The sequence below is a fragment of the Eleginops maclovinus genome, chromosome 7, assembly GCF_036324505.1.
Source record: "Eleginops maclovinus isolate JMC-PN-2008 ecotype Puerto Natales chromosome 7, JC_Emac_rtc_rv5, whole genome shotgun sequence".
Lineage (NCBI taxonomy): Eukaryota > Metazoa > Chordata > Actinopteri > Perciformes > Eleginopidae > Eleginops > Eleginops maclovinus.
This window is the reverse complement of record NC_086355.1, coordinates 24,933,380-24,953,621: the sequence shown is the minus strand read 5'-3', so window position 1 is coordinate 24,953,621 and position 20,242 is coordinate 24,933,380. Positions and strand designations below refer to the sequence as shown.

The window sequence follows — 20,242 nt, the reverse complement described above, 5'->3', positions numbered from 1 at the left end:
CAGTCTCTGCCTCTTCCCTAACGCTAACCACTTTTCCTGTTGTCTTCTGCCTTGCTCCGTTGAAATAGCTTCATATTCTACTGGTTTGAGATAAGTCCACACAGTTGCGTCCCACCGTCTACACAGCTCCAAGGATGATGGGAAACAGCTGAGTTCTCCTTGGTTCCTCTTCTCGAGATAAGACCAAGAAATGATGGATACACTGTTCATGTTTCTGTATGACATTAGGTTGAAATAGGCGTTCAAAATAATAATTATCACACCAGCAAATGCTGATTAACAATAAAGTAACAAGCCTGTTTTGAAAATTCAAGAAGTAAAAAGTGCAACTATTTGTGTAAAAATGTAAGGAGCAAAGGTTGTTAGAATAATAAACACTGGAGTAAAGAACTGATGCCAGAGAAATCTACATAATTATATCAGCAAAGTATTTGTACTTCACTACTTCCCATCCTTTTGCTAATGGAGTTGTGTACACGTTGTAGATGGGTTGCATAATAGTGAAATTGAGATGGAGGATTCTAATTATATCCTCTTAAACCGTCACACACATGTTCACAGCTTGGAGCACACTAATAGTAATAATAAAAAAGCTTTATTTATAAAGCACCTTTCATACAGCATGTGCAGGTCAAAGTGCTTTACAAAATGGGACACATCACAAGATAAAAACAAAGAACAAGACATTCCCCTCAGATCAGATGTTGAGACATATTCAGATACATGCAGCATAGCAACAAAATATAACATTTTAACAAAAATAATGTAAAAAAATAAATCAATGCAAAGATATAAAACTCTATAAAATAAAAGCAAACGTGTGTACAATAAAATGTAAAAGAATGATATTTATAAAACCTTCATAATTATAATAAAGGGTCAAATATTAAATGACCAACTTAATTGAAATTTTGCTATTAAAACTGATAAATAATAGAAGTTAAAACCCTTTGTTTTAAATAAATAAAACAATATAAAATGTGGTAAATTAATAAAGAATAAAAGACCATTTAAAGGCGCATGTCGCTAATAAAAAGCGAATCTAAAAAGATGTGACTTTAGCTGTTGCTTAAAAATGTCTGGTTTTAAACGACAGCTAAAGTGATGTAGTGTAGGGGACGGGCTCAAGGGCACCTTGGCAGGAGGCAAACTAGCGCCTTTCAATACACCAGTCCACTCTCAGTACTTGGAAGGTTCTGGAACTTGAACTGGCGACCCTCCTGAACCATAAATGCAGGACCACCAGGGACTTAATAATACTTACTCGTATAGTACTTATCCATATGTTCCCTCTCTCCCACAGTTATATATATTTGAAAACAACATTTACTACCAGGCGGATGTTCAGAGTAGCTCGTGGAGGCTCACGTCCTCTGGGCAGGATGGGGTGATCTTCAACGGCATCACGGACTGGCTGTACGAAGGTGAGGGAGAACACAGCGGATCATGTTGAGATGCATGTAGAACAGCAGCATTCCTTTTGATTGAAAAAGCATTGCTGCTATAGAAATGTCTGGTGTGTATAAAGATTAGTCTAGATTGTCTATACTGTAGCAAAGGAAAATAAAGTCTTTGAGCCTCTATGCGCTTTTATGTGAACAATGACAAGCTTCGAGTAGGAACTGGATTTATATTGACTTGACAGGAATCTCTGCTGGCTGTATTTATTGTGGCTGTCATCCGTCAGGAGCAAAACAGACGTAATATGTCATTATTGTTACTGCTGTAAACCTCACAGGCTTGGGGGGGGGGGGTTGTTACTAGGATACAAAAGATCAATGTTCACACCCTGTTTTTTATTTCCAATGGAAATGATATTTCTAAACCTTAACATTAGTGATGGCAGTTAAAGTGTCCTGCTGGCAACTTGATACTCAAGAAGGGAGTTTGAGTTTAAAGCCGACCACAATTACATCGTTCATGTTAATCTAAATGTACAAGTTAGTGTTAAAATGTTACATTACCTTAATTAATACCATCAGCTCTTTTTGTTGAGCATTGAAAACTACATTATACAATGGTTGATTTGTGTTAGTTGAAGTCTGTGTTATGTTTCCAGTTATTATTATACATATTGAGCATTACCTAGGATGAGAGCAGGAATGACTACTCAGCCACTTTGTTGGTTATTTGACCAGCTGTTGATTTACATGTTGACAAATCAGCACACGATCATAACAATAGGAACATAAACAGAATTGAGAATTTAATTTTTTAAGCAGCAGCCACGCCTTTTCCTGCTCTGATGGTCCGGTTTGTGTTCTCTCGGTTCTGCAGAGGAGGTGCTGCTCTCTCAGGCGGCTCACTGGTGGTCTCCTGACAGCTCCAGACTGGCCTACCTCACCATCAACGACTCCCTGGTTCCTAACATGCTGCTGCCCCGCTTCACAGGCTCGCTCTACCCCAGGGGGGTGGAGTACCCATACCCAAAGGTAAAACTTAACAGTACTTTAAAGGGGTTTCAGACCAAATATTAACATATTCACTTTGACTCAATAATGAGAATGTGGGTGCTGTTTTTGGAGTATAGAGCACTCAATCTGAAGAGGAAGAGGCTCTCACCTCCATTGATATGACTTAAATCAGCAATGTTTTTTTCCACCAACCATGAGATATTAACAACTATTAATACCATGTTGTGGACATCCAGGATATGTCTGGGTTCCAGGAAAACACATATTGATTAATTTTTCTACTTTGTACTGTACCAACCATTGCCACCCTGACCCACGTTGTTTGTGGAAGTTTGTTCATCATACAAATAATGAATGAAGAAGCAACATTTTCTGTCAAATGGATGAAAAATGATTTCATATGGGGAATAATAGGGTGAAAAATGTATATTGGGAAAGAAGTAGATCTCTGGGTATAACACTATAGCAGTGGCAAACCATGTCTATCATAACTGGACCTTCTCTAGACACGGAACACAAAACTACTTAAAGGCGTAGTGCATGGACAGATGAAGACAAACAAATCAAAGTAACACCGTAACATTACAGATCAACAACACAGATACGATTCTCATTTATTCATTTTTTATCTGAGGGTTCCAGGGTTTTCTGTGAATACCTTGAAGGCCCTGACGGTTCACCACTGCACTAAAATATTCACCTTGCAAACTCTCCAGAGTCCTGGCACACATTTTCCAATGAACACTCTTTGATGAGCTGAACACCAGAAACGTATTCTAGCTGGCTCAAACATTGATGGTTTGAGGTATTGACTTGATTGCAGTTCCAGGAGTATTTCAGCTCACTGTTCACTCACCAGCACTAAAACATGCTTTATATATTTCATATTGCACAACCCTAACAACCTGAGTCCACTGTAACCAGCAGCTCCATTGCATCAAAGCAGCTCAATGAGTAAGGCTGCAGGCTCTCTGCTGTAGGCATTAAGGTAAGTGAATCCTTTTCCTGTCTGACTCATGTTACAGAGGCTTGATTTCTTTGAAGACGGTTGGCTCTAGGGATCTGTGGCACTGCAAGGTATGAGAATGTGATATGCTTTTGTAAGGCACGTTAACACACCTCCCATCCTTTGATGCAGACGTTAAGCGGGTCAAATGCCTGTTAGATGGTAGATTGGTTGTGAAGAACCGGTGGTATGAGGGTCACGTGGTGGAGGGCAAATCGTTTGTCACTTCAGACCCCTAAATAGTCCAGTTGCCAGCTTGTCCTATTGAAATGTTTGATTACACCAAAGTTTTATGTTCAAAATCTATAGTTCAGGTCCCCATCACATAGGAACTGCAGGATGCTAACCTGCATATGTTAGGCAATTTGCTCAATTAGCACAAGTTAATGAGCATTAATTATCATTATAGCCTTCGTTGAGAAGATTGAAAAAATGTCTTGGCTGATTTGAACAATTCTGGAGTGTTTTGGAGGTTATTGAGGATGTTGAGTCCAAATCCTGACATTTTTTAGATGGCAGTTTGAAGTAGAAAATGTCAGTATATGTGCTCTCTGTGGGCTGATTTTGATTAATTATGAGTCTATTTTGAAGATTAAGGGGACTCTTGATCATTTGGATTGGACAGATTGCCCATTTATTTGAAGAAAAAGTGTCCACAGTACAGATAATAGTTTTCTTCTTTTTGTGCTCCCTTTCCCCCCCTTTATTTCCATGGTCGCAACACTATTCATAGCCTTCAAAATCAGCACACCGAGAATATGAATATTGCAGTTTTTTATCCTGAACATTATGGAAATGGACTCAATAACTGCCAAAACCACTCCGAAAAAGATTAATTTTTTTTTACAATTGTCTGACTAGGCTATAAAGCCACTAGTTTCTATTCATACAACGTATGCAAATTGGCACATTGCCCATCATAAGCAGTTTTGCATCCAGCAGTTTCTATGTGCTGGGAACCTGTACTATACTTTTTCTAACTTAAAACTGTGGGGCACTCAACATTTCCGAGTTCACTTTGCCGGCAACTAGACTAAGAAGGGGTAGGAAAGCTGCTAATTAATGAAGCACTCCACTTGATCCCCCCCACAGTGTGCATATCTTGGTACAATGGTAAAGCCTTGAGTGGGGCTAGTGTTATTAAAGTGTGGGAATAAATAAAGCACAGATTAAATTGCCTTCTCCTTGCTTTGAGTGTTTGAGGACACTGATGCAGTCATCCTTCTGCTTCAGCCACTTGGGAAAAATGAGTGTGTGTATCTGAGAGTGACTCAATACACAGCAACAGTAAAACCCTGGGAGTATTCTTCATGTGTATCATGTGTCTGCGCTTAAAGAAATACCTTATCACTGTTACAGTCACATCAGATTCTCAGTGACACACGGGGCTATATGACTACTTATTAGGGATGTTTGAAGCCATACCAATTTTGACATTTGAGAATAAGAAATAAAAAAGTCTAGAGTCAATCGTGTTAGTGACTCTGTGCGGATTGACAAGCACATTGGCACCTAAAACTGCAGAAAAACTGCAGGATTCTTGCAATTTTTGAAGATGTATCCAAATGAATGTAATGTTCACCATCTTACAGTTGGTTTGTGTGTTGGTAAGGTCCTGGTGGTACTGTACATACAACTTCAAATTCATCCCAAAGTGCTGCAGAGCCTGATGGAAATGTCATGGACCGAAATATTGAGACTGTCATTTTGACCAAAATAAATAAATTAGGAAATGAAAGGTATTAAATTAATTCTGAGGAGCGCATGGATATCTGCTGCACATTCTACATTAAACATTAAACCTTTGAAGTTGGCCACCAACCCACCCAAAACTGGAGAAAACAACGATTTAAAATAAAAATAAAAACAATAATACTAAATATACATACATTTAACAAACATGTCTTGCAAGTATCCTGATTATATTTAATTGTGTTGTTTTTTTACAAGTATTTGTTGTACCTTTAGTTGTACAGTTAAATCATATTAGGGTTGAAAGTTGACATTTAACTCACATACATTCTGTATGATGTTTTTAAAATAGCAAATTCATTTGAATTACATTTTGCTCTGTTTAAAGGTAAATTGATTTGTATAGCATATACAAAGTTATACGGCATCCTTTGATTTTTAACCTTGGTTACAACATGAATATTGAAAAATAAACTTCCCACATTTTGAAGATTTGTTTGTCATCTTAGTGAGTTTGCAATGTAATTTTGAATACTTTGATTAGTAACAAAGATTAACAAAATATGAAGTTCCAAAATTACTATTTACTAAACATGTAATTATGGCAACATATTCATGTGAAAGCTCATCCACACACAGTCTTTCAATGGTAACATGAACTGTATAAATGCTAGTGTAAAGTGTTGGAATGCAGGGGGAGGACAGACGTTCATCCTCCTCTCAGTTTAAGCGGTTTCAGATGTGTTTACTTGTCAGAGAAAATGGAATGCAGCAGAACAAAATGGAGCTATTCTAAGAAGTTATTACATCTCCAAAATTTGGAAAGGATTGAAGAAGACAGTAACAATAAGCAATAAAAATAAGTAAGCAGGGTTTGGAATACATACTGTCATTGTGCGACAGTTTATGCTGTATTTCTGAGATTTACCCTGTCATGTAGAGTAATGAGCTCTATTTTGGAGGGGGGCTTAAGCGAAGGAAAACAACTGACTTGCCCCAGGGCCTGCGCACTAAACAACAGCTCAGTTTGTTCTCTGTTTCATATTCTCATTATATTCTCTGTTGAAGCCCATTCAGCCATCAGATGCTGCATATAAAAATAGACAACAGCGTGTAGAATAGAGAAGTGTTGCTCAGTGCTTATTGTTATCGCTACAGTGCATGCAGTGCATCATGGGTATTGTATCCATTGTGATTAGGACTTTGAATGTAATTGCACGTCTGTATTGTTCTCTCTGCAGATGGGACAAATCAACCCCACTGTCAGACTGTATGTGGTCACTCTGGATGGCAGCTCCCTGACAACTGAGCTGAGACCTCCTGACAGCTTTGAAAAGAGGTATGATTACACACATTATAAACGTGCTTATTCAGAATCACAGTCAGATTACCTTTATTTGTTCCCCATAGGGGAAATGTACATTGTTACAGCAAGTATAGAGTCAAAGAAAGCTTCATATAAATTAAGAGGAATGTAGAAATATACGGTATATATACTGTATATATTGCACATAAGTAGTACTTCACAACAGGGGTGTTAAAGTCTTTCTTGTTATATGTGTGTTAGGGTCTACCAGGGGCCTGCTGCAGGAAGGATGGACCTTAGTAGTATTAAAGGTCTCTTATTATGCTATATTTGAGCAATATATTATAGGGCATATCTACAAAACTTGTCTGTGAAGTAGGGCTGCACGATAAATCGTTAAAAAACTGTGATCTCGATTCACACCTGCATGCGATCTCATTTCTGAATGACAAAGACGATTCTTTTGTTTCTCACGAGCTGCACCACAAATAAACCCTCCTAGTTCCCTCTGAGTTTCTGAAGCGCCATCTAGCGCCAGTGTAGTTGCTTTCTCCCTCAACCTATCGCAAATCGACCAGTACATCACGTGATTTAGTGTAGCAGCAGCCTGGCAGTAGGAGAGTTTTTCAATAGACAGCGGAGAATGAGTGCGAGACCGAGCGAAAAGTCTGTGAGTGAGAAAAGTACAAAATGAGTGATGAAAACCCAGATGGTAGAGGGGAGAATTGGGCAACAGCCCCAACCAAACTTGTTCCTAAAAAAGGTTTGCATTCGGTGGTGTGGAAGTATTTTGGATTTAAGCAAGGCGACGATAATCAGTCGGAAGTACATTGCAAAGTGTGTTTTGCCCTCGTAGCAGCAAAGCAAGGCAACACGACAAATCTTTACAATCACCTTAAACGTCACCACAAAGTTCAGTATGATGAAGCCGTACAAAGCAAGAACCCTGAAAATGCCTGTCACCCAAAAAACAGACGTCTATAACGGCAACCATACACAACGCAATACCATATCCACCAAACTCCAGTAGGCATAAGGAGATAACAGTGGCAATCTCTTACCACCTGCTAAAGATATGGCCCCTATAAACACGGAATATTTAGGAAAATAATCAACATTTTGGACAAACGCTACTCGATGCCTTCCCGCAACTATTTTTCAAAGGTTGCACTTCCTGCCATGTACAACGATCAGCGGGCAATTGTCGAGGCAGAATTGCGGGAAGTGGATTATTTTTCAGCAACATCTGATTTATGGTCCAGTCGTATCATGGAACCATATATGAGTCTGACTGTCCATTTTATAGCGACTGATTTTACCATGAAAAGCAGGTGCCTGCAGACAGCTTTTTACCCTGAAGATCACACGGACGAGGCTCTAGCCTAGGGATTAAAGGAGGCTCTTGCATCTTTGAGTTTGGAAGAGGAGAAAATGGCGTGCATAACAACAGACAATGGACCAAACATAGTGAAAGCAGTTTCCATCAACAATTGGACCAGGCTGCAATGTTTTGGCCACAGACTACATCTGGCAATTGGTGAGCATTTTTAAGTCATTCTACCATGTTGCCTATATAGCCTATTTTAAAACTGCAACATGACCCTTAGGTTATAGGCTACATTAATGACTAGACAACCTACTACTACTACACCTAACCTACTGTAGGCCTACTACTACTAACGATAATAATAATAATAATAATAATAATAATGATAATAATAATAATCATTGATTATGTATTGACTAAATGTATTTCTTTCCCTTTTAGAGAATGCCATGAAAGATTCACGAGTTGACCGTGCTGCAGATCTTTGCTAAACGATTGTGGGCTCCTTCAGTCACAGCTGGAAGCGGAGGAGAGACCTTGCTGAGGCCCAAAAGGAACTCAAACTGCCTGTGCATAAACTTAAAACGGAGTCCTCAACAAGATGGGGGTCAAGGCAAGCGATGGTCCGGAGGATACTTGAGCAGCTTCCAGCTATTTCGCATGTCCTCTCCCCTGATTGAAAGGTGAGACATCTTATTCCCACATGGCAAGATATTGAAGTCCTTGAAGCAATCAGCAATACCCTCACTCCACTGGCCGACTTCACAGATGCCCTCTCTGGAGAACAACACGTGAGCATCTCCTCCGTGAAACCTGTTCTCCGTCTTTTTGAAACCTCTGTTTTGGCTGTGCAAGAAGATGAAACAGATTTCACCAAATCACTAAAGTCAAACATCCTGAGATACCTGCAGGAGAAGTACAGAGACCCGAAAACTCAGGATCTACTCAATATAGCCACAACGCTCTATCCTAGATTCAAAATGAATTACATCAGAGAGGAGAACAAAGCCACAGTTAGAGCAAGACTGATGGATGAGATGACTGGCATAACTCCAGCTGTGGTAAGATCATGTTAAATTGGTTATACAACTGTAATTATTTACTTTAGTGTTGTGATATTACATATGTACACATATATTAATGTTCTTCACTCTTTCACAGCAAAGTGCCCCCTCAACTGCTCCACTGGCACCCCCCATGAAGAAGGGCCGAAAGACCCTTGGAAGTTTCTTTAAAGCAGCAAAAGGCAATGAGGAGTCAGGAAAACCTGGGCATTCCCGCCACAAGCTCACCTTCTGAGCGGCTGTTCAGTACAGGGGAGGGCAATGTGACTTGTCACCGTTCATCACTGAAGCCTCAAAATATTGACAAACTTGTGTTCTTGGCAAAGAACTTTTGAGTCAATTATGCAAGGCCATGTTCAGGCCCATATTCAGGGCCTTGTGCTTCATGTTAAGAAATCACAAGGTTTTTGGTACTTTACTTGAATGGCCGATTTAATGGTCTTTTCTTCTGTCAGGTTATGGTTAATTTTAGACTAAGTCAGTGGGCCTGGCCTGTGGTTAACTTTGTCCTCTCTGTGTTTTCATTACAATGTTCTGGCTACTGGAATGTGTTTGAATGTCTGTTCTAGGTGAACTTCATAGAGAGAGTAATCAGGTTGCCTCAACTTTGCTTCGACCTTATTCAGAGTCATGTGCTGTATGTTCTTTAAAGAAATTGCACTATTTTTGGTATGGAACTTGAATAGCCAATTCAATGGTCTTTTCTTTTGTCAAAGTTAATGAGTGTAATAAACATTTAAATTTGTTTAAAAAAAATTGTGCAGAGAATCGTGATTCACATTTTTTCCAGAATCGTGCAGCCCTACTGTGAAGTGTTTTGCTCAATATACCAAACAGATCCCCCATTGTAGCATGCCTCATCCCCCTCTATCTCAGCCCTGTTCCTGAAGTGCTGATTCTGTGACTGTAGCTTTAAATGAACTAGCTGCTGCTGGCCACGCCCCTTTGGAGCTGCTGCTGGCCACGCCCCTTTAGAGCTGCTGCTGGCCACGCCCCTTTGGAGCGTCATGATCTCTCCTCTGAAGAGAGTTTTGTACCGGGAGAAACTCAGCTAAACGCTGCCGTGATTAAACGCCATATTATGTTCCAAACCACATCCAGCATTATCTCTGAAACAGTATGGAGCTCAAACGTTTCTCTCTCTCGGTTTACCACAAGGACAGGACCTTTATATTACACACAGTCTCTCCAGTACAGCGTTAGCTCTGAGTGCTAACGATGCTTGCTAATGTAAACACAGACCATATTACTTCCAAAACACGTGGCGCATTGTTTCTGATACAGCACATAGCTTGTTCTTTCTCAGTGTTTACAGCTAGAACAGTGACATTATATGTATTATACAACAACTCTTAAATCCCTCCTGCTGAACACACACACACACACACACACACACACACACACACACACACACACACACACACACACACACACAGCTGGGGAGGGGATTCAGCTGCCAACTGTATATGGGGGACGATAGGGACTTGGGTGGGACGTTGCCAGGAGTTCAATGTAAAGCCAGCCCACATTTCTGATATAACGTCAAATCTGCAGCAAATCTGGATCAGCTCGTTTGTACCCCCGTTTTTAGAGATGTGGGTAAGGAGGAAAAGAGAGAGGGTTGTATTTTCTGACACTTTGTGAGTCTACTTACACACCGGGGACACATATTGTATGTATAAAAGACATCAAAAAGTGCATTTTCATAATAGGGGACCTTTAAGTTTGTGCTCACTGATTGGTATATCTATGTGATTTCCCTAGTGAGTACTACATCACCATGGTGAAGTGGCTGAGGCCGGACAGACTGAGTGTGCGCTGGGTGAACCGGGCTCAGAACATGTCCATCCTGTCACTGTGTGATGTCACAACAGCTCACTGCACCAAGGTCAGAAGATTTTATTTGGGATGATTGTTGAATCTTCCACAATGAATTATAGAAGTTGTACTGACTTGATCTCTCCAACCCAGAAACACGTGATGACTTCAGAGAAGTGGCTCGATCGTCAGGTGGGTGTGTTCAGAGGGACTCCATTATCTTTGATAAACCTTTTCATTAGTCTATGAATAAACTGTCTAAGGCATCCATCCTCATCATGCGCTGTGACACGTTGGTCAGCGTTAAATGTGTATCTGGATCCAGTAATACAAGTTATGTTTAAATGGGGCAAAGCCTGCGCGTTAGTTCAGGCAGTCAACTCGAGCACCAATGATACATTCGCACATAACGCCCCTCGCCAGTCTCGCAACCAACCAAACATAGTGTCATGATCCGTGTTTCGTATCAGTCATATCTTTGTGTGGTGTGTTTTATGTTGAAATGTTTTCCCCTCTTCTGTCATGTTAAGCTTCACTTCCTGTCTGCGCTTCCCTCCTGTGCCTGATTGTGTCATTGTGTTCACCTGTTGCCCCTGTGTTTCTCCTCCCCCTTCCAGCTGTCTCTTGTCTTGTGATTACTCATGTGTATTTAGTCCCTGTTTCCCTTTTGTCTGTTGTTCAGTCGTCGTCATTTCTTCCCTGATCTTGTCCATGATACCTGCCTGTTCCTGTCGCCCTTCATGTCCTGTGTTCCCCTTGATTCGTGTTGTCGGCAACAGCTCGCTTTTAGTTTTTGACCCTTACCTGCTTCCCCTGGATTTACTGCACTTGGGTCCTGTTTCCCCAACCCTGACACATAGTCTCCTAAATCTGGCGCTCTATTTAAGCTGTCAGATCTGCCTGCCTCTGCCTCGCTAATGTTGCTGCTGCTGCTGCGTTCACGTCGCTGCTGCTCGCCTGCCCTACCACCACCCCAGCTTCCACCTGTAGGCTCAGGGGGTTAGTTGTCTAATCATCACTAAATGTTATATGTAAATATGTGCTGTGATGAGGCCGAGCCTAGACGCCAAACTCAAACTATATACTGCTTCTAATAAACATATCAATGAAACACGTGTTGTCAGACTGAAAACTCCTCAGGTTGAAAATAATCTAACATCACATCATACATGATTTTCTCTTAGCTCACTGCGAGGTTGGGCGCAAGGTCTTGCAATGAAGGCAGTTTCGTTTGTTTCTATGGTTACCTACCCTGCTAGCCTGCGCCCCTGAATTAGTTGTGCGTCGAAAAGTCGCTGGCAATCAAGATCAAGTTGAAATGATCTGATCAGCGCTCTGCAGCAGTTAGCGGTGCTTTGCGGCACTGAGGGAAGTGTCTCTCTCAGCAGGACACAGGGCAGAGCTGTTTACCTCTGGTAATGGGAATGCAACATGTTGCCACTGTAGGTAGCTTACATCCCTTCGATCATTTTCAAATTTAGTGTGGAAAGGGAATTTATTCTTACATTTAGAACGACACAAAATTTAGGAAAAATTGAGAAGCACATGGTTGAGGACAATATTAATGTTCAAAGGGAAACTGTTTTGAATCTGAAATTGCAGCCAAAAGTACTTTCTTTTTTTTCTATATGTATTTGGGCATGTAAATAGTCTGCCGCACAGGCAGTATGAGAAAAATAAAGAGCTTTTTGAACATTAAACCATGGAGACATGTCAGAGCACTGATATGAAAATGTGCATAATATGTCTTCTCAGGGCAAACTACAAAAGTTAGACAGCAGTCTGTAGTTTTTTTTAACTTAGGACATGAAAACGTGCCTCATTTAACATGCAACTGTTTTTGGTCCCCTGTTCCAGGAGCTTGTTGTTCTACAAGGCAACAGCTATTAATGGCAGTGTCTGTCATCTTTTTCCCAGAATGAAGAGCCAGTATTTTCCATGGATTTTACAACATTCTTCATCACTTTACCGTTAAAACAAGGTGGCCGCGGGACATTCAACCACATCACCATGATCTCTAACCAAGTAAAGCTACTAGACACTTTTAATGAATCTGCTACATGTGTATTTCTTCTTTTAGTCCTCTCGTGTTTTCCAAAGGACTCATAAGTATTATACTGTTCATATGATTCTATTTTAAATGATATTCTTACTACATTTACTGAAACACCAGAGGATTAAGAACACAATGAATAACTGATCGAGAGTATTGGACAGTAGAGGCACTGGAGGCTGTGGGTTCTGCAGATCATTTCATTTCTACAGAGATAATAAGTTGAACCAGAGTTTGAGATTGAAAGTAAGAGCTGAAAGAAAACTTCAGCAATAGTGCATTCCCTTCAGAGCATGTAGGGCATGTGAGGTGATGTTAACTTGCTGTGCTGCTCCTCAGTCTGAAGGTCCAGAGGTCAACCTGCGCCACCTGACCTCAGGAAGCTGGGAGGTGTCTCACATTCTGGCCTATGATGAGAGCACACACTCAGTGTAAGTTATTCTTAAAATACAATCTGATATATCTATGCATAATCCAATATAAACTTGGAAATAAAAGGTTACATTTATGTATTTCAGATACTTTCTGAGTTCAGAGGGAGGCTCAACCCAACAACAACTGTACAGGTAATATATCCACATACATTAGAGGTTGTTATCGACAAACATTTTGACATTTTAGGGAATTCATTTATTTGGATCAACCCCACTCTCAATGATTGCTGAAACATTTTGTGTCATTATAGAGTTTTAACTATTTATTTTGCCCTTACAAGTGAGTTAGCTTTGTAGAGAAGTTTCCATTTGATAGAAGCACACATTTTAAGAACCTCTTTGGTAAATCTGCGAAAGAAAATGCAAACTAATATGCATTTCTATCAACTCCTGTTACGTTATTAGGAGTTTGTCCATAGAGATAAACAGTTCTCTAAATATGCCATCAAACCAATGAGGAAGAGGAGGATTTTACGATTTGATATAATCCAATCAGCAACAGCCAACTCTCAACCATTAGAAAACTACAGTGTGTGGAGAATATGATGTCAATATGTTGTTTCTGTTTGTTTCATGTATACATCTGAGGACCACAGACACAGGATGTCTCTCTGGTTGGGCGGTTGAGTTTTTGGATAGACAACAGTGTAAAGGCAGACTGGAATTGGTGGAAGTAGTAGTTTCCTGTATGCTTTAATAAAACAATAAATAAAACACATTTTCATTAAGTTTGTCTTCACTTGCAGGCTAGAATCAAACTGATTGTGTCAGAACTTTTTAATCAGCTTCTCGCCTCCTCACACAGTGTCTCCGCTGTGGATCCGTTTCATAAAGAATGCCTCTCCTGCTCTGTCTTCAAATCAAAGTGCTCATACTACGATGCCTCCATCAGCCCCCAGCATCAGCACGTCCTGCTGAACTGCAGAGGTAGTCACTGTGACCAGCTGTGACATCATCACTGTGGGACACTCACAGCAGCTTGTGTTCACTTTAAACACACTCACATAGGTCATCTCATTATTCAATAAACTTTATTACGTTCTGTATGAGTCTCCTTAATTTTTCATGATTGCTAAGCTAATTCGGTGTATCACATGTATTTATTCATACCAGCTGAAAAAATGCTTTTTTTTAAAACAAATGATCTCTGTAACTCTCATAGGACAGAGCTCTAACAGAGCATGATCATTCCTTTAAAATGTACAGTCTGCAGCCTATTACCTCATCAATTTATGATATGTTCTTATTTGTAGATTGTTCAGGAACACTGTCTTAGAAACACTTCATAACATGTGTGATAAAGTTTAATTTTATGACCTTGTGTATTTTTCCCTCCAGGACCTGGAATACCCAAAACTACTCTTCACAGACTGAGTGATATGAACAGTAAGTACTTTTTTTAACAAATTGCATCAGTAATATTTATGTATTATTTGCCGAAAGAGAATTCATCTAATTTTTGGAAATGTAGTGACTTAAACAGAAGAGGTTTATAGTACTTATGAGTGTAAAAACTAACCCTGACCCTTCCCCCCCGTCACACAGGCTCACACATCCTTAGTTACTGTGCATTTTTTTCTAATCATTTCGCAAACCATTTTTCTAACTGTTTAGTTAGCAGGTCATGGAATGAATAAGTGATTCAGAATTGTTGCAGCTAACAGTTTTCTTCAAACTAAAGTCGTCCTTCTTCTGGCCCTCTCTTCTCACAGAGCACAAGACTGTTGAGGCGAACACAGTATTAAGACTAGCTCTCAAAAACAGGAGAATGCCAAAGTGGGAAAGAAGAATTGTACAAATCAACAACTTCGGTAAGACATTGCAATCACTTGAAGAATATGCAAGACTTTAATATGTTTATTTTCTTCTTCTTTTCTTCTTCTCTAACACCCAACTCTTTACTATCTTTATTCTCTTCTACATCACAGAGTTATATGGGCTTTGAAGAACCAACTTCATTTTAAAATTCAGTAGTGCAGCCCGTCTTATAACGGCTGAATAATTACATAATGATTACTCAGTTGAAGAATCGTGTATTTAGCAGGACCTCCAAAGGTATCAAATGACAATTAATAACAACAGTCCTAAACATCTATCGCACGGGCGTCCAAACTATGGCCTGGGGGCCAAATGCCACCTGTAGTCCACTTTTAATTGGCCCGCAGCAAATTCTAAAAGTATAATGGAATATGGCCCGTCATGTATTGTACTGTATATCTTAAATATATATGTAAACATGTGAATAAGCCCAATTTTCAAATACATTCAGTCAATTAAAGTTGAAATCATTTTCAAACAAATCTTAGTTGATTTAAAAAAAGCTTTATAACTTATTTGCACAAGAAGCTTCAAATATACCCTTCATATTTCCCCTTATTATAAGAAATCTGAGGCTTCTGTTTTAAGGAATGAGCTGCTAACTAAATAAATGGAACCCTATTAATGGAGAGCTGTGATGTAGACAGTTTTTCTTCTTAAAGCATATTGAAGTATCAAGCATAATGTACCTTAATCTGATTGATTTTGCAAACTTAAATTATGAGGCAATATACCTCACCTCTGTGAGTGGCCAAACCTTTCGTATGTTTTTCTGTATGCGGCCCTCAGTAAAATAAGTTTGGACACTCCTGATCTATGATATCTCCTTCATGTTCAGGACAGGTTTCATCACAGCATTACTGTATGTCCCCTTATGAAGTTGTCCCCTTCAGAAAAACAGGATTTGTTTTAGTGGGCTACAGCTCTATCCATCAATGTAACTCATGGCAATAATAAAGGTCAAGAAGAGCACATCACTGTGATGAACTATTGTTCTGAGCACATGAACTGTATTGTGGCTAAAATGGGAAGGGACACAGCAATGACAAGCAAAGTGCTCCACCTGTTCAACATCCTCTATTATCTGTCAGGTATACAACCCTTGGTCCTTTGTCACCTGCAGTACTGACCATTCACAAGTTCACCAGCAGCAAAAACAGACATACATAGATAATTAGTACATCATTTGTTTGTATTTGCTATCCACAAGCTTCTTTAAAACATGGTACGGAGCAAACTAGAACCAGTTGTCCTTCTGGTGACAGTAGTAATAGGAGGCAGCAGAATACTCGCCCATCATCTGGACTAACAGGGTCAGTCACATCTAAACGTCAGATATGCAGATTCGGGATAAACAGGTGTAGCTCTTTGAGCTGATTATGAAACAGACCTGGAATCAGAAAGGCAGCCGTATATTGTTTCAATTAGAAGGGACAGCTCGCCATATGGCCTCCTTTCTCCAATCTGTGTTGACAATCAGAAACAATGTGAAACAGATTAAAGGCCTTTTGAGCAGAAACACAGTCGCCTGGGAGAACTGTCATTTAGAGTTGAACGCAGACAGGCTTTTCCACATCAACCACTAAGTTCTTTTCAGGTGTACTGTGGGGGTTCAAACCCAGCCCCAGGAAGAGAATTGAAGCAATTTGACTTGTGGCAAAACGGTGGTACTACACTTCCATGTCAGTTTGTCATTGGGCCAATAAATACTATTTCCCATTGATAGATAGATAGATAGATAGATAGATAGATAGATAGATAGATAGATAGATAGATAGATAGATAGATAGATAGATAGAGATAGATAGATAGATAGATAGATAGATAGATAGATAGATAGATAGATAGATAGATAGATAGATAGATAGATAGATAGATAGATTAAAGGATCAGATTACTGGCTAGACGTATAAGAAAACAACAAGCATCAAACACCATATACAAAATTAGAGACCCCAAAACAAATTAATTACTTACTGAACCAGAGGAAATAGAGAGAGCATTTAGGGAATATTATCAATCCTTATACACACAACCAGCAATGGCGGACGAACAGGCTATGAGAGACTTCCTGGACAGGTTGGATCTACCATCAATAGTGGAAGAGCAGAATAAACTATTGACTGCAAACATCACAGAGGAGGAAATGGAAAGGGCGATCCTTAGGATGAAAAACAATAAATCTCCTGGTAGTGACGGATTCCCCTCAGAATTCTATAAAACCTTTAGACAAGAGTTGACCCCGGTGCTGCTGGCTTCATTTAGACACACAATTAAAGAAGGGAAAATCCCTCCTTCATGGAGGGAGGCCATTATCACGACCATACCGAAAGAGGGCAAAGATAAAGAGCACTGTAGCAGTTATAGACCAATATCAGTACTAAATGTGGACTACAAGATGTACACTTCAATAATCTTCAAAAGATTTGAGACATTCATGACATTATAGACGAAGACCAGACAGGCTTTATTAAAGGGAGACAGACACAGGACAACATTAGGAGAATGATACACATTGTAGAAGAGACTCAACGAACGAAGAACAGTGCTACTTTAGTCAGTGTAGATGCAGTGAAAGCCTTTGACAGTGTCAATTGGACCTACCTATATAAGGTGTTAGAAAGGTTTGGTTTCAATGAGGAGTCTGTCAAATGTATTAAGGCGTTATATCAAGAACCAACTGCTAGGATCAAGGTGAATGGTAGTCTCACAGACCCTTTTGTCTGGGAAGGTCTACTAGACAGGGGTGTGGTCTCTCTCCAACACTCTTTGCGATATTCATAGAACCATTGGCACAGGCGATTAGACAGAACCAAGACATCAAGGAGGTGGAGATGAACGGTACAGAACATAAGATAGGGCTGTTCGCGGATGATGTGGTAGCCTATTTGGAGCAACCCAGTGAGTCCTTCCCTGCACTGATGAATCTAATGGAGGAGTATGGATATTACTCAGGATACAAACTTAATGTTACCAAAACACAGATCTTGGCCATAAACTATGCCCCGACACCAGAGTTGGAAGAGAAATCCCAAATTAAGTGGAATGCAGAAACAATTCGATATCTGGGAGTGAACATCACACGGGGAGTGGGTAAGTTATATACTGCAAATTACCTTCAGATTAATCAAGAACTTAGAAGGGATATAGGAAGATGGTCAACACACCAACTGGATCTCAGTTCAAGGATAGAAATAATGAAGATGAATGTGTTACCAAGGCTACTGTACCTGTTCCAAACTCTGCCAGTAATGATACCACAGAAACAGTTTATGGAGTGGGATAGATGGATTTCCAGGTTCATTTGGGGGGGCAGGAGACCAAGGATCCGATGTAACACTATGCAGCTTCCCAAGGACAAAGGGGGCATGGGAGTACCGAAACTGCAGGACTATTTCTATGCTGCACAGCTCAGGGCGGTAACTTGCTGGTGTAATAGAGATTATATAGCTAGATGGAAGGATATAGAAATGAAGGCAGAGACCAGCCCAGCACAACTACTAATGACAGACAGGGAATTATTTAAGAGGGAAGAGGAATTGTTGGACCCAGTAACCAAATTCACTTTGGGGATTTGGCACTTGATAGTGACAAAGTACCAAATACAGACCGAAGCGAAGATTCTGAGGTGGATAACCCACGACAAGAGATTCAAACCGAGAATAAGCGATCGGGGGTTTGAGAGATGGGCACAAAGGGGTATTACATCAATATGTACATTAGTTGAGAGGGGGGAAATGCAGAGTTTTCCGGCTTTAAGTGCGAAATTTGATTTGAAGGCTAACGAACTATTTCAATATTTCCAGGTGAGGGACTAATATTTCAAGGAGATAAAGTTAGAAAAACCCAAAGAACAGAATATGATAATTAAAATAATGATAGGTGCATATGAAGGGAAACATTGTAGGGTAATCTCAGCTCTATACCAAGCTCTAGGTGCCAGTGGGGGTAATTCAACTGTGTATATTAAAGAAAAATGGGAAAAAGAGCTTGGAATAGAAATAACTGAAGATGACTGGTATAATGTGTGCAAGGTCCAACACTCAGCCACTAGCTCGAGGGTATGGCGGGAATTTGGATGGAAGAACATTGCAAGGTTTTTCATTACACCAAAGATTAAGGGGAGATACACACCAGATCAGAAATCATGTTGGAGGTTGTGTGGCCAAGAGGAGGCAGACCATACGCATGTGTTTTGGAACTGCCAAAAGATGGATGGATATTGGGAGGGAGTGTGGAGGGTGCTGAGGGAGATACTTGGATATGAGATACCAAAGACATGCTTGGTATTATATCTGGGGAACATCTCACAGGGGGATGTACAAGGAGAACATAGATACCTGGTGAAAGTATTATTGGTGGCTACCAGGAAGGCAGTTACAAGGGCCTGGTATAAGGTAGACCCCCCAACTAAAGAACAGTGGCTGAGCATTGTGGAGGAGATCTATGACATGGAGAGGTTCACACATACCTTGAGAATGCGGGAGGGACAGTTTAAATTGAAATGGGAGAAATGGAAGGATTACAGAAGGGGCGAGGGGTGATACCACTAGTATAGACAACTGAACAGGACAGAAGTGTTGCATTGTGACTGGATGAATGGACTCATAAGCTGTTAATGGACATGTTTTTGTTTGTGTTTTACTGTGTATAAATGTATATAAATGAAAAAATCCTAATAAAAATTAAAGTTTCAAAAAAAGAAAAATTAAAGGATTAGAAATAAACAATTCAAACTGGTTCACACCAGTTAACACCTCCGGCAGCTACCCCCTGACTGCTTCTTTATCTCACCGGTTCTCACATCACATCAACGTGTGAATAACATGAAGTCCAAAACAACATAACATTCGGACTCGTCTTCATTATAGAATATCCCTCTGAACTGAATGTTAAGTTATGAGACAATCATGTGTTATATATAGTGGAAACCTCTTCATCAAAATGATCACTTTAAGTGTAGGATTATTGTAATCCAAAATGTACTGTAGTTCAAAACATAATAAAGTTACAGCCTAAAAAAACGTGTTTAGTGTAGTAATGTCAGTTTGTTATAATAAGCTGTAGTTTTATTTCATTTTCATATGTTACAAGTCCTGAATATACACTCTAGGCTATAAATGCCTATAACAAAATAAAGTTTGAAAAAAAAATCCTCTTATGATGTTTGAGAGACCCAGCATAAACACTGTAAGTCAAAATACGATAAGCTAAATGTTCTAGCATTTGTCCGCAGCATTTGGATACATTTAAGCCGCTGATCTGTGGTTCACAATAAACAATTTCAACTGTTCTAGTTGACAGTACACA

General features: G+C 39.9%; 2 protein-coding genes across 4 annotated transcripts in view; one reads left to right on the top strand and one right to left on the bottom strand.

The window, feature by feature from the left end:
- LOC134867715 (inactive dipeptidyl peptidase 10-like) overlaps nt 1-20,242 on the bottom strand; it is a 679,335-nt gene that overhangs the window by 321,028 nt on the left and 338,065 nt on the right. The gene's annotated exons all lie outside the window — the stretch shown is intronic.
- LOC134867426 (inactive dipeptidyl peptidase 10-like) overlaps nt 1-20,242 on the top strand; it is a 237,865-nt gene that overhangs the window by 207,367 nt on the left and 10,256 nt on the right. For both annotated transcript variants that reach the window (XM_063887980.1, XM_063887979.1), the window contains exons 8-18: nt 1,304-1,424; nt 2,278-2,432; nt 6,354-6,451; nt 10,574-10,697; nt 10,781-10,819; nt 12,545-12,652; nt 13,020-13,111; nt 13,199-13,246; nt 13,920-14,041; nt 14,453-14,500; nt 14,827-14,925. In XM_063887980.1, the coding sequence (XP_063744050.1) occupies nt 1,304-1,424; nt 2,278-2,432; nt 6,354-6,451; nt 10,574-10,697; nt 10,781-10,819; nt 12,545-12,652; nt 13,020-13,111; nt 13,199-13,246; nt 13,920-14,041; nt 14,453-14,500; nt 14,827-14,925 (1,054 nt within the window). The remainder of the gene's footprint in view (nt 1-1,303; nt 1,425-2,277; nt 2,433-6,353; nt 6,452-10,573; nt 10,698-10,780; nt 10,820-12,544; nt 12,653-13,019; nt 13,112-13,198; nt 13,247-13,919; nt 14,042-14,452; nt 14,501-14,826; nt 14,926-20,242) is intronic.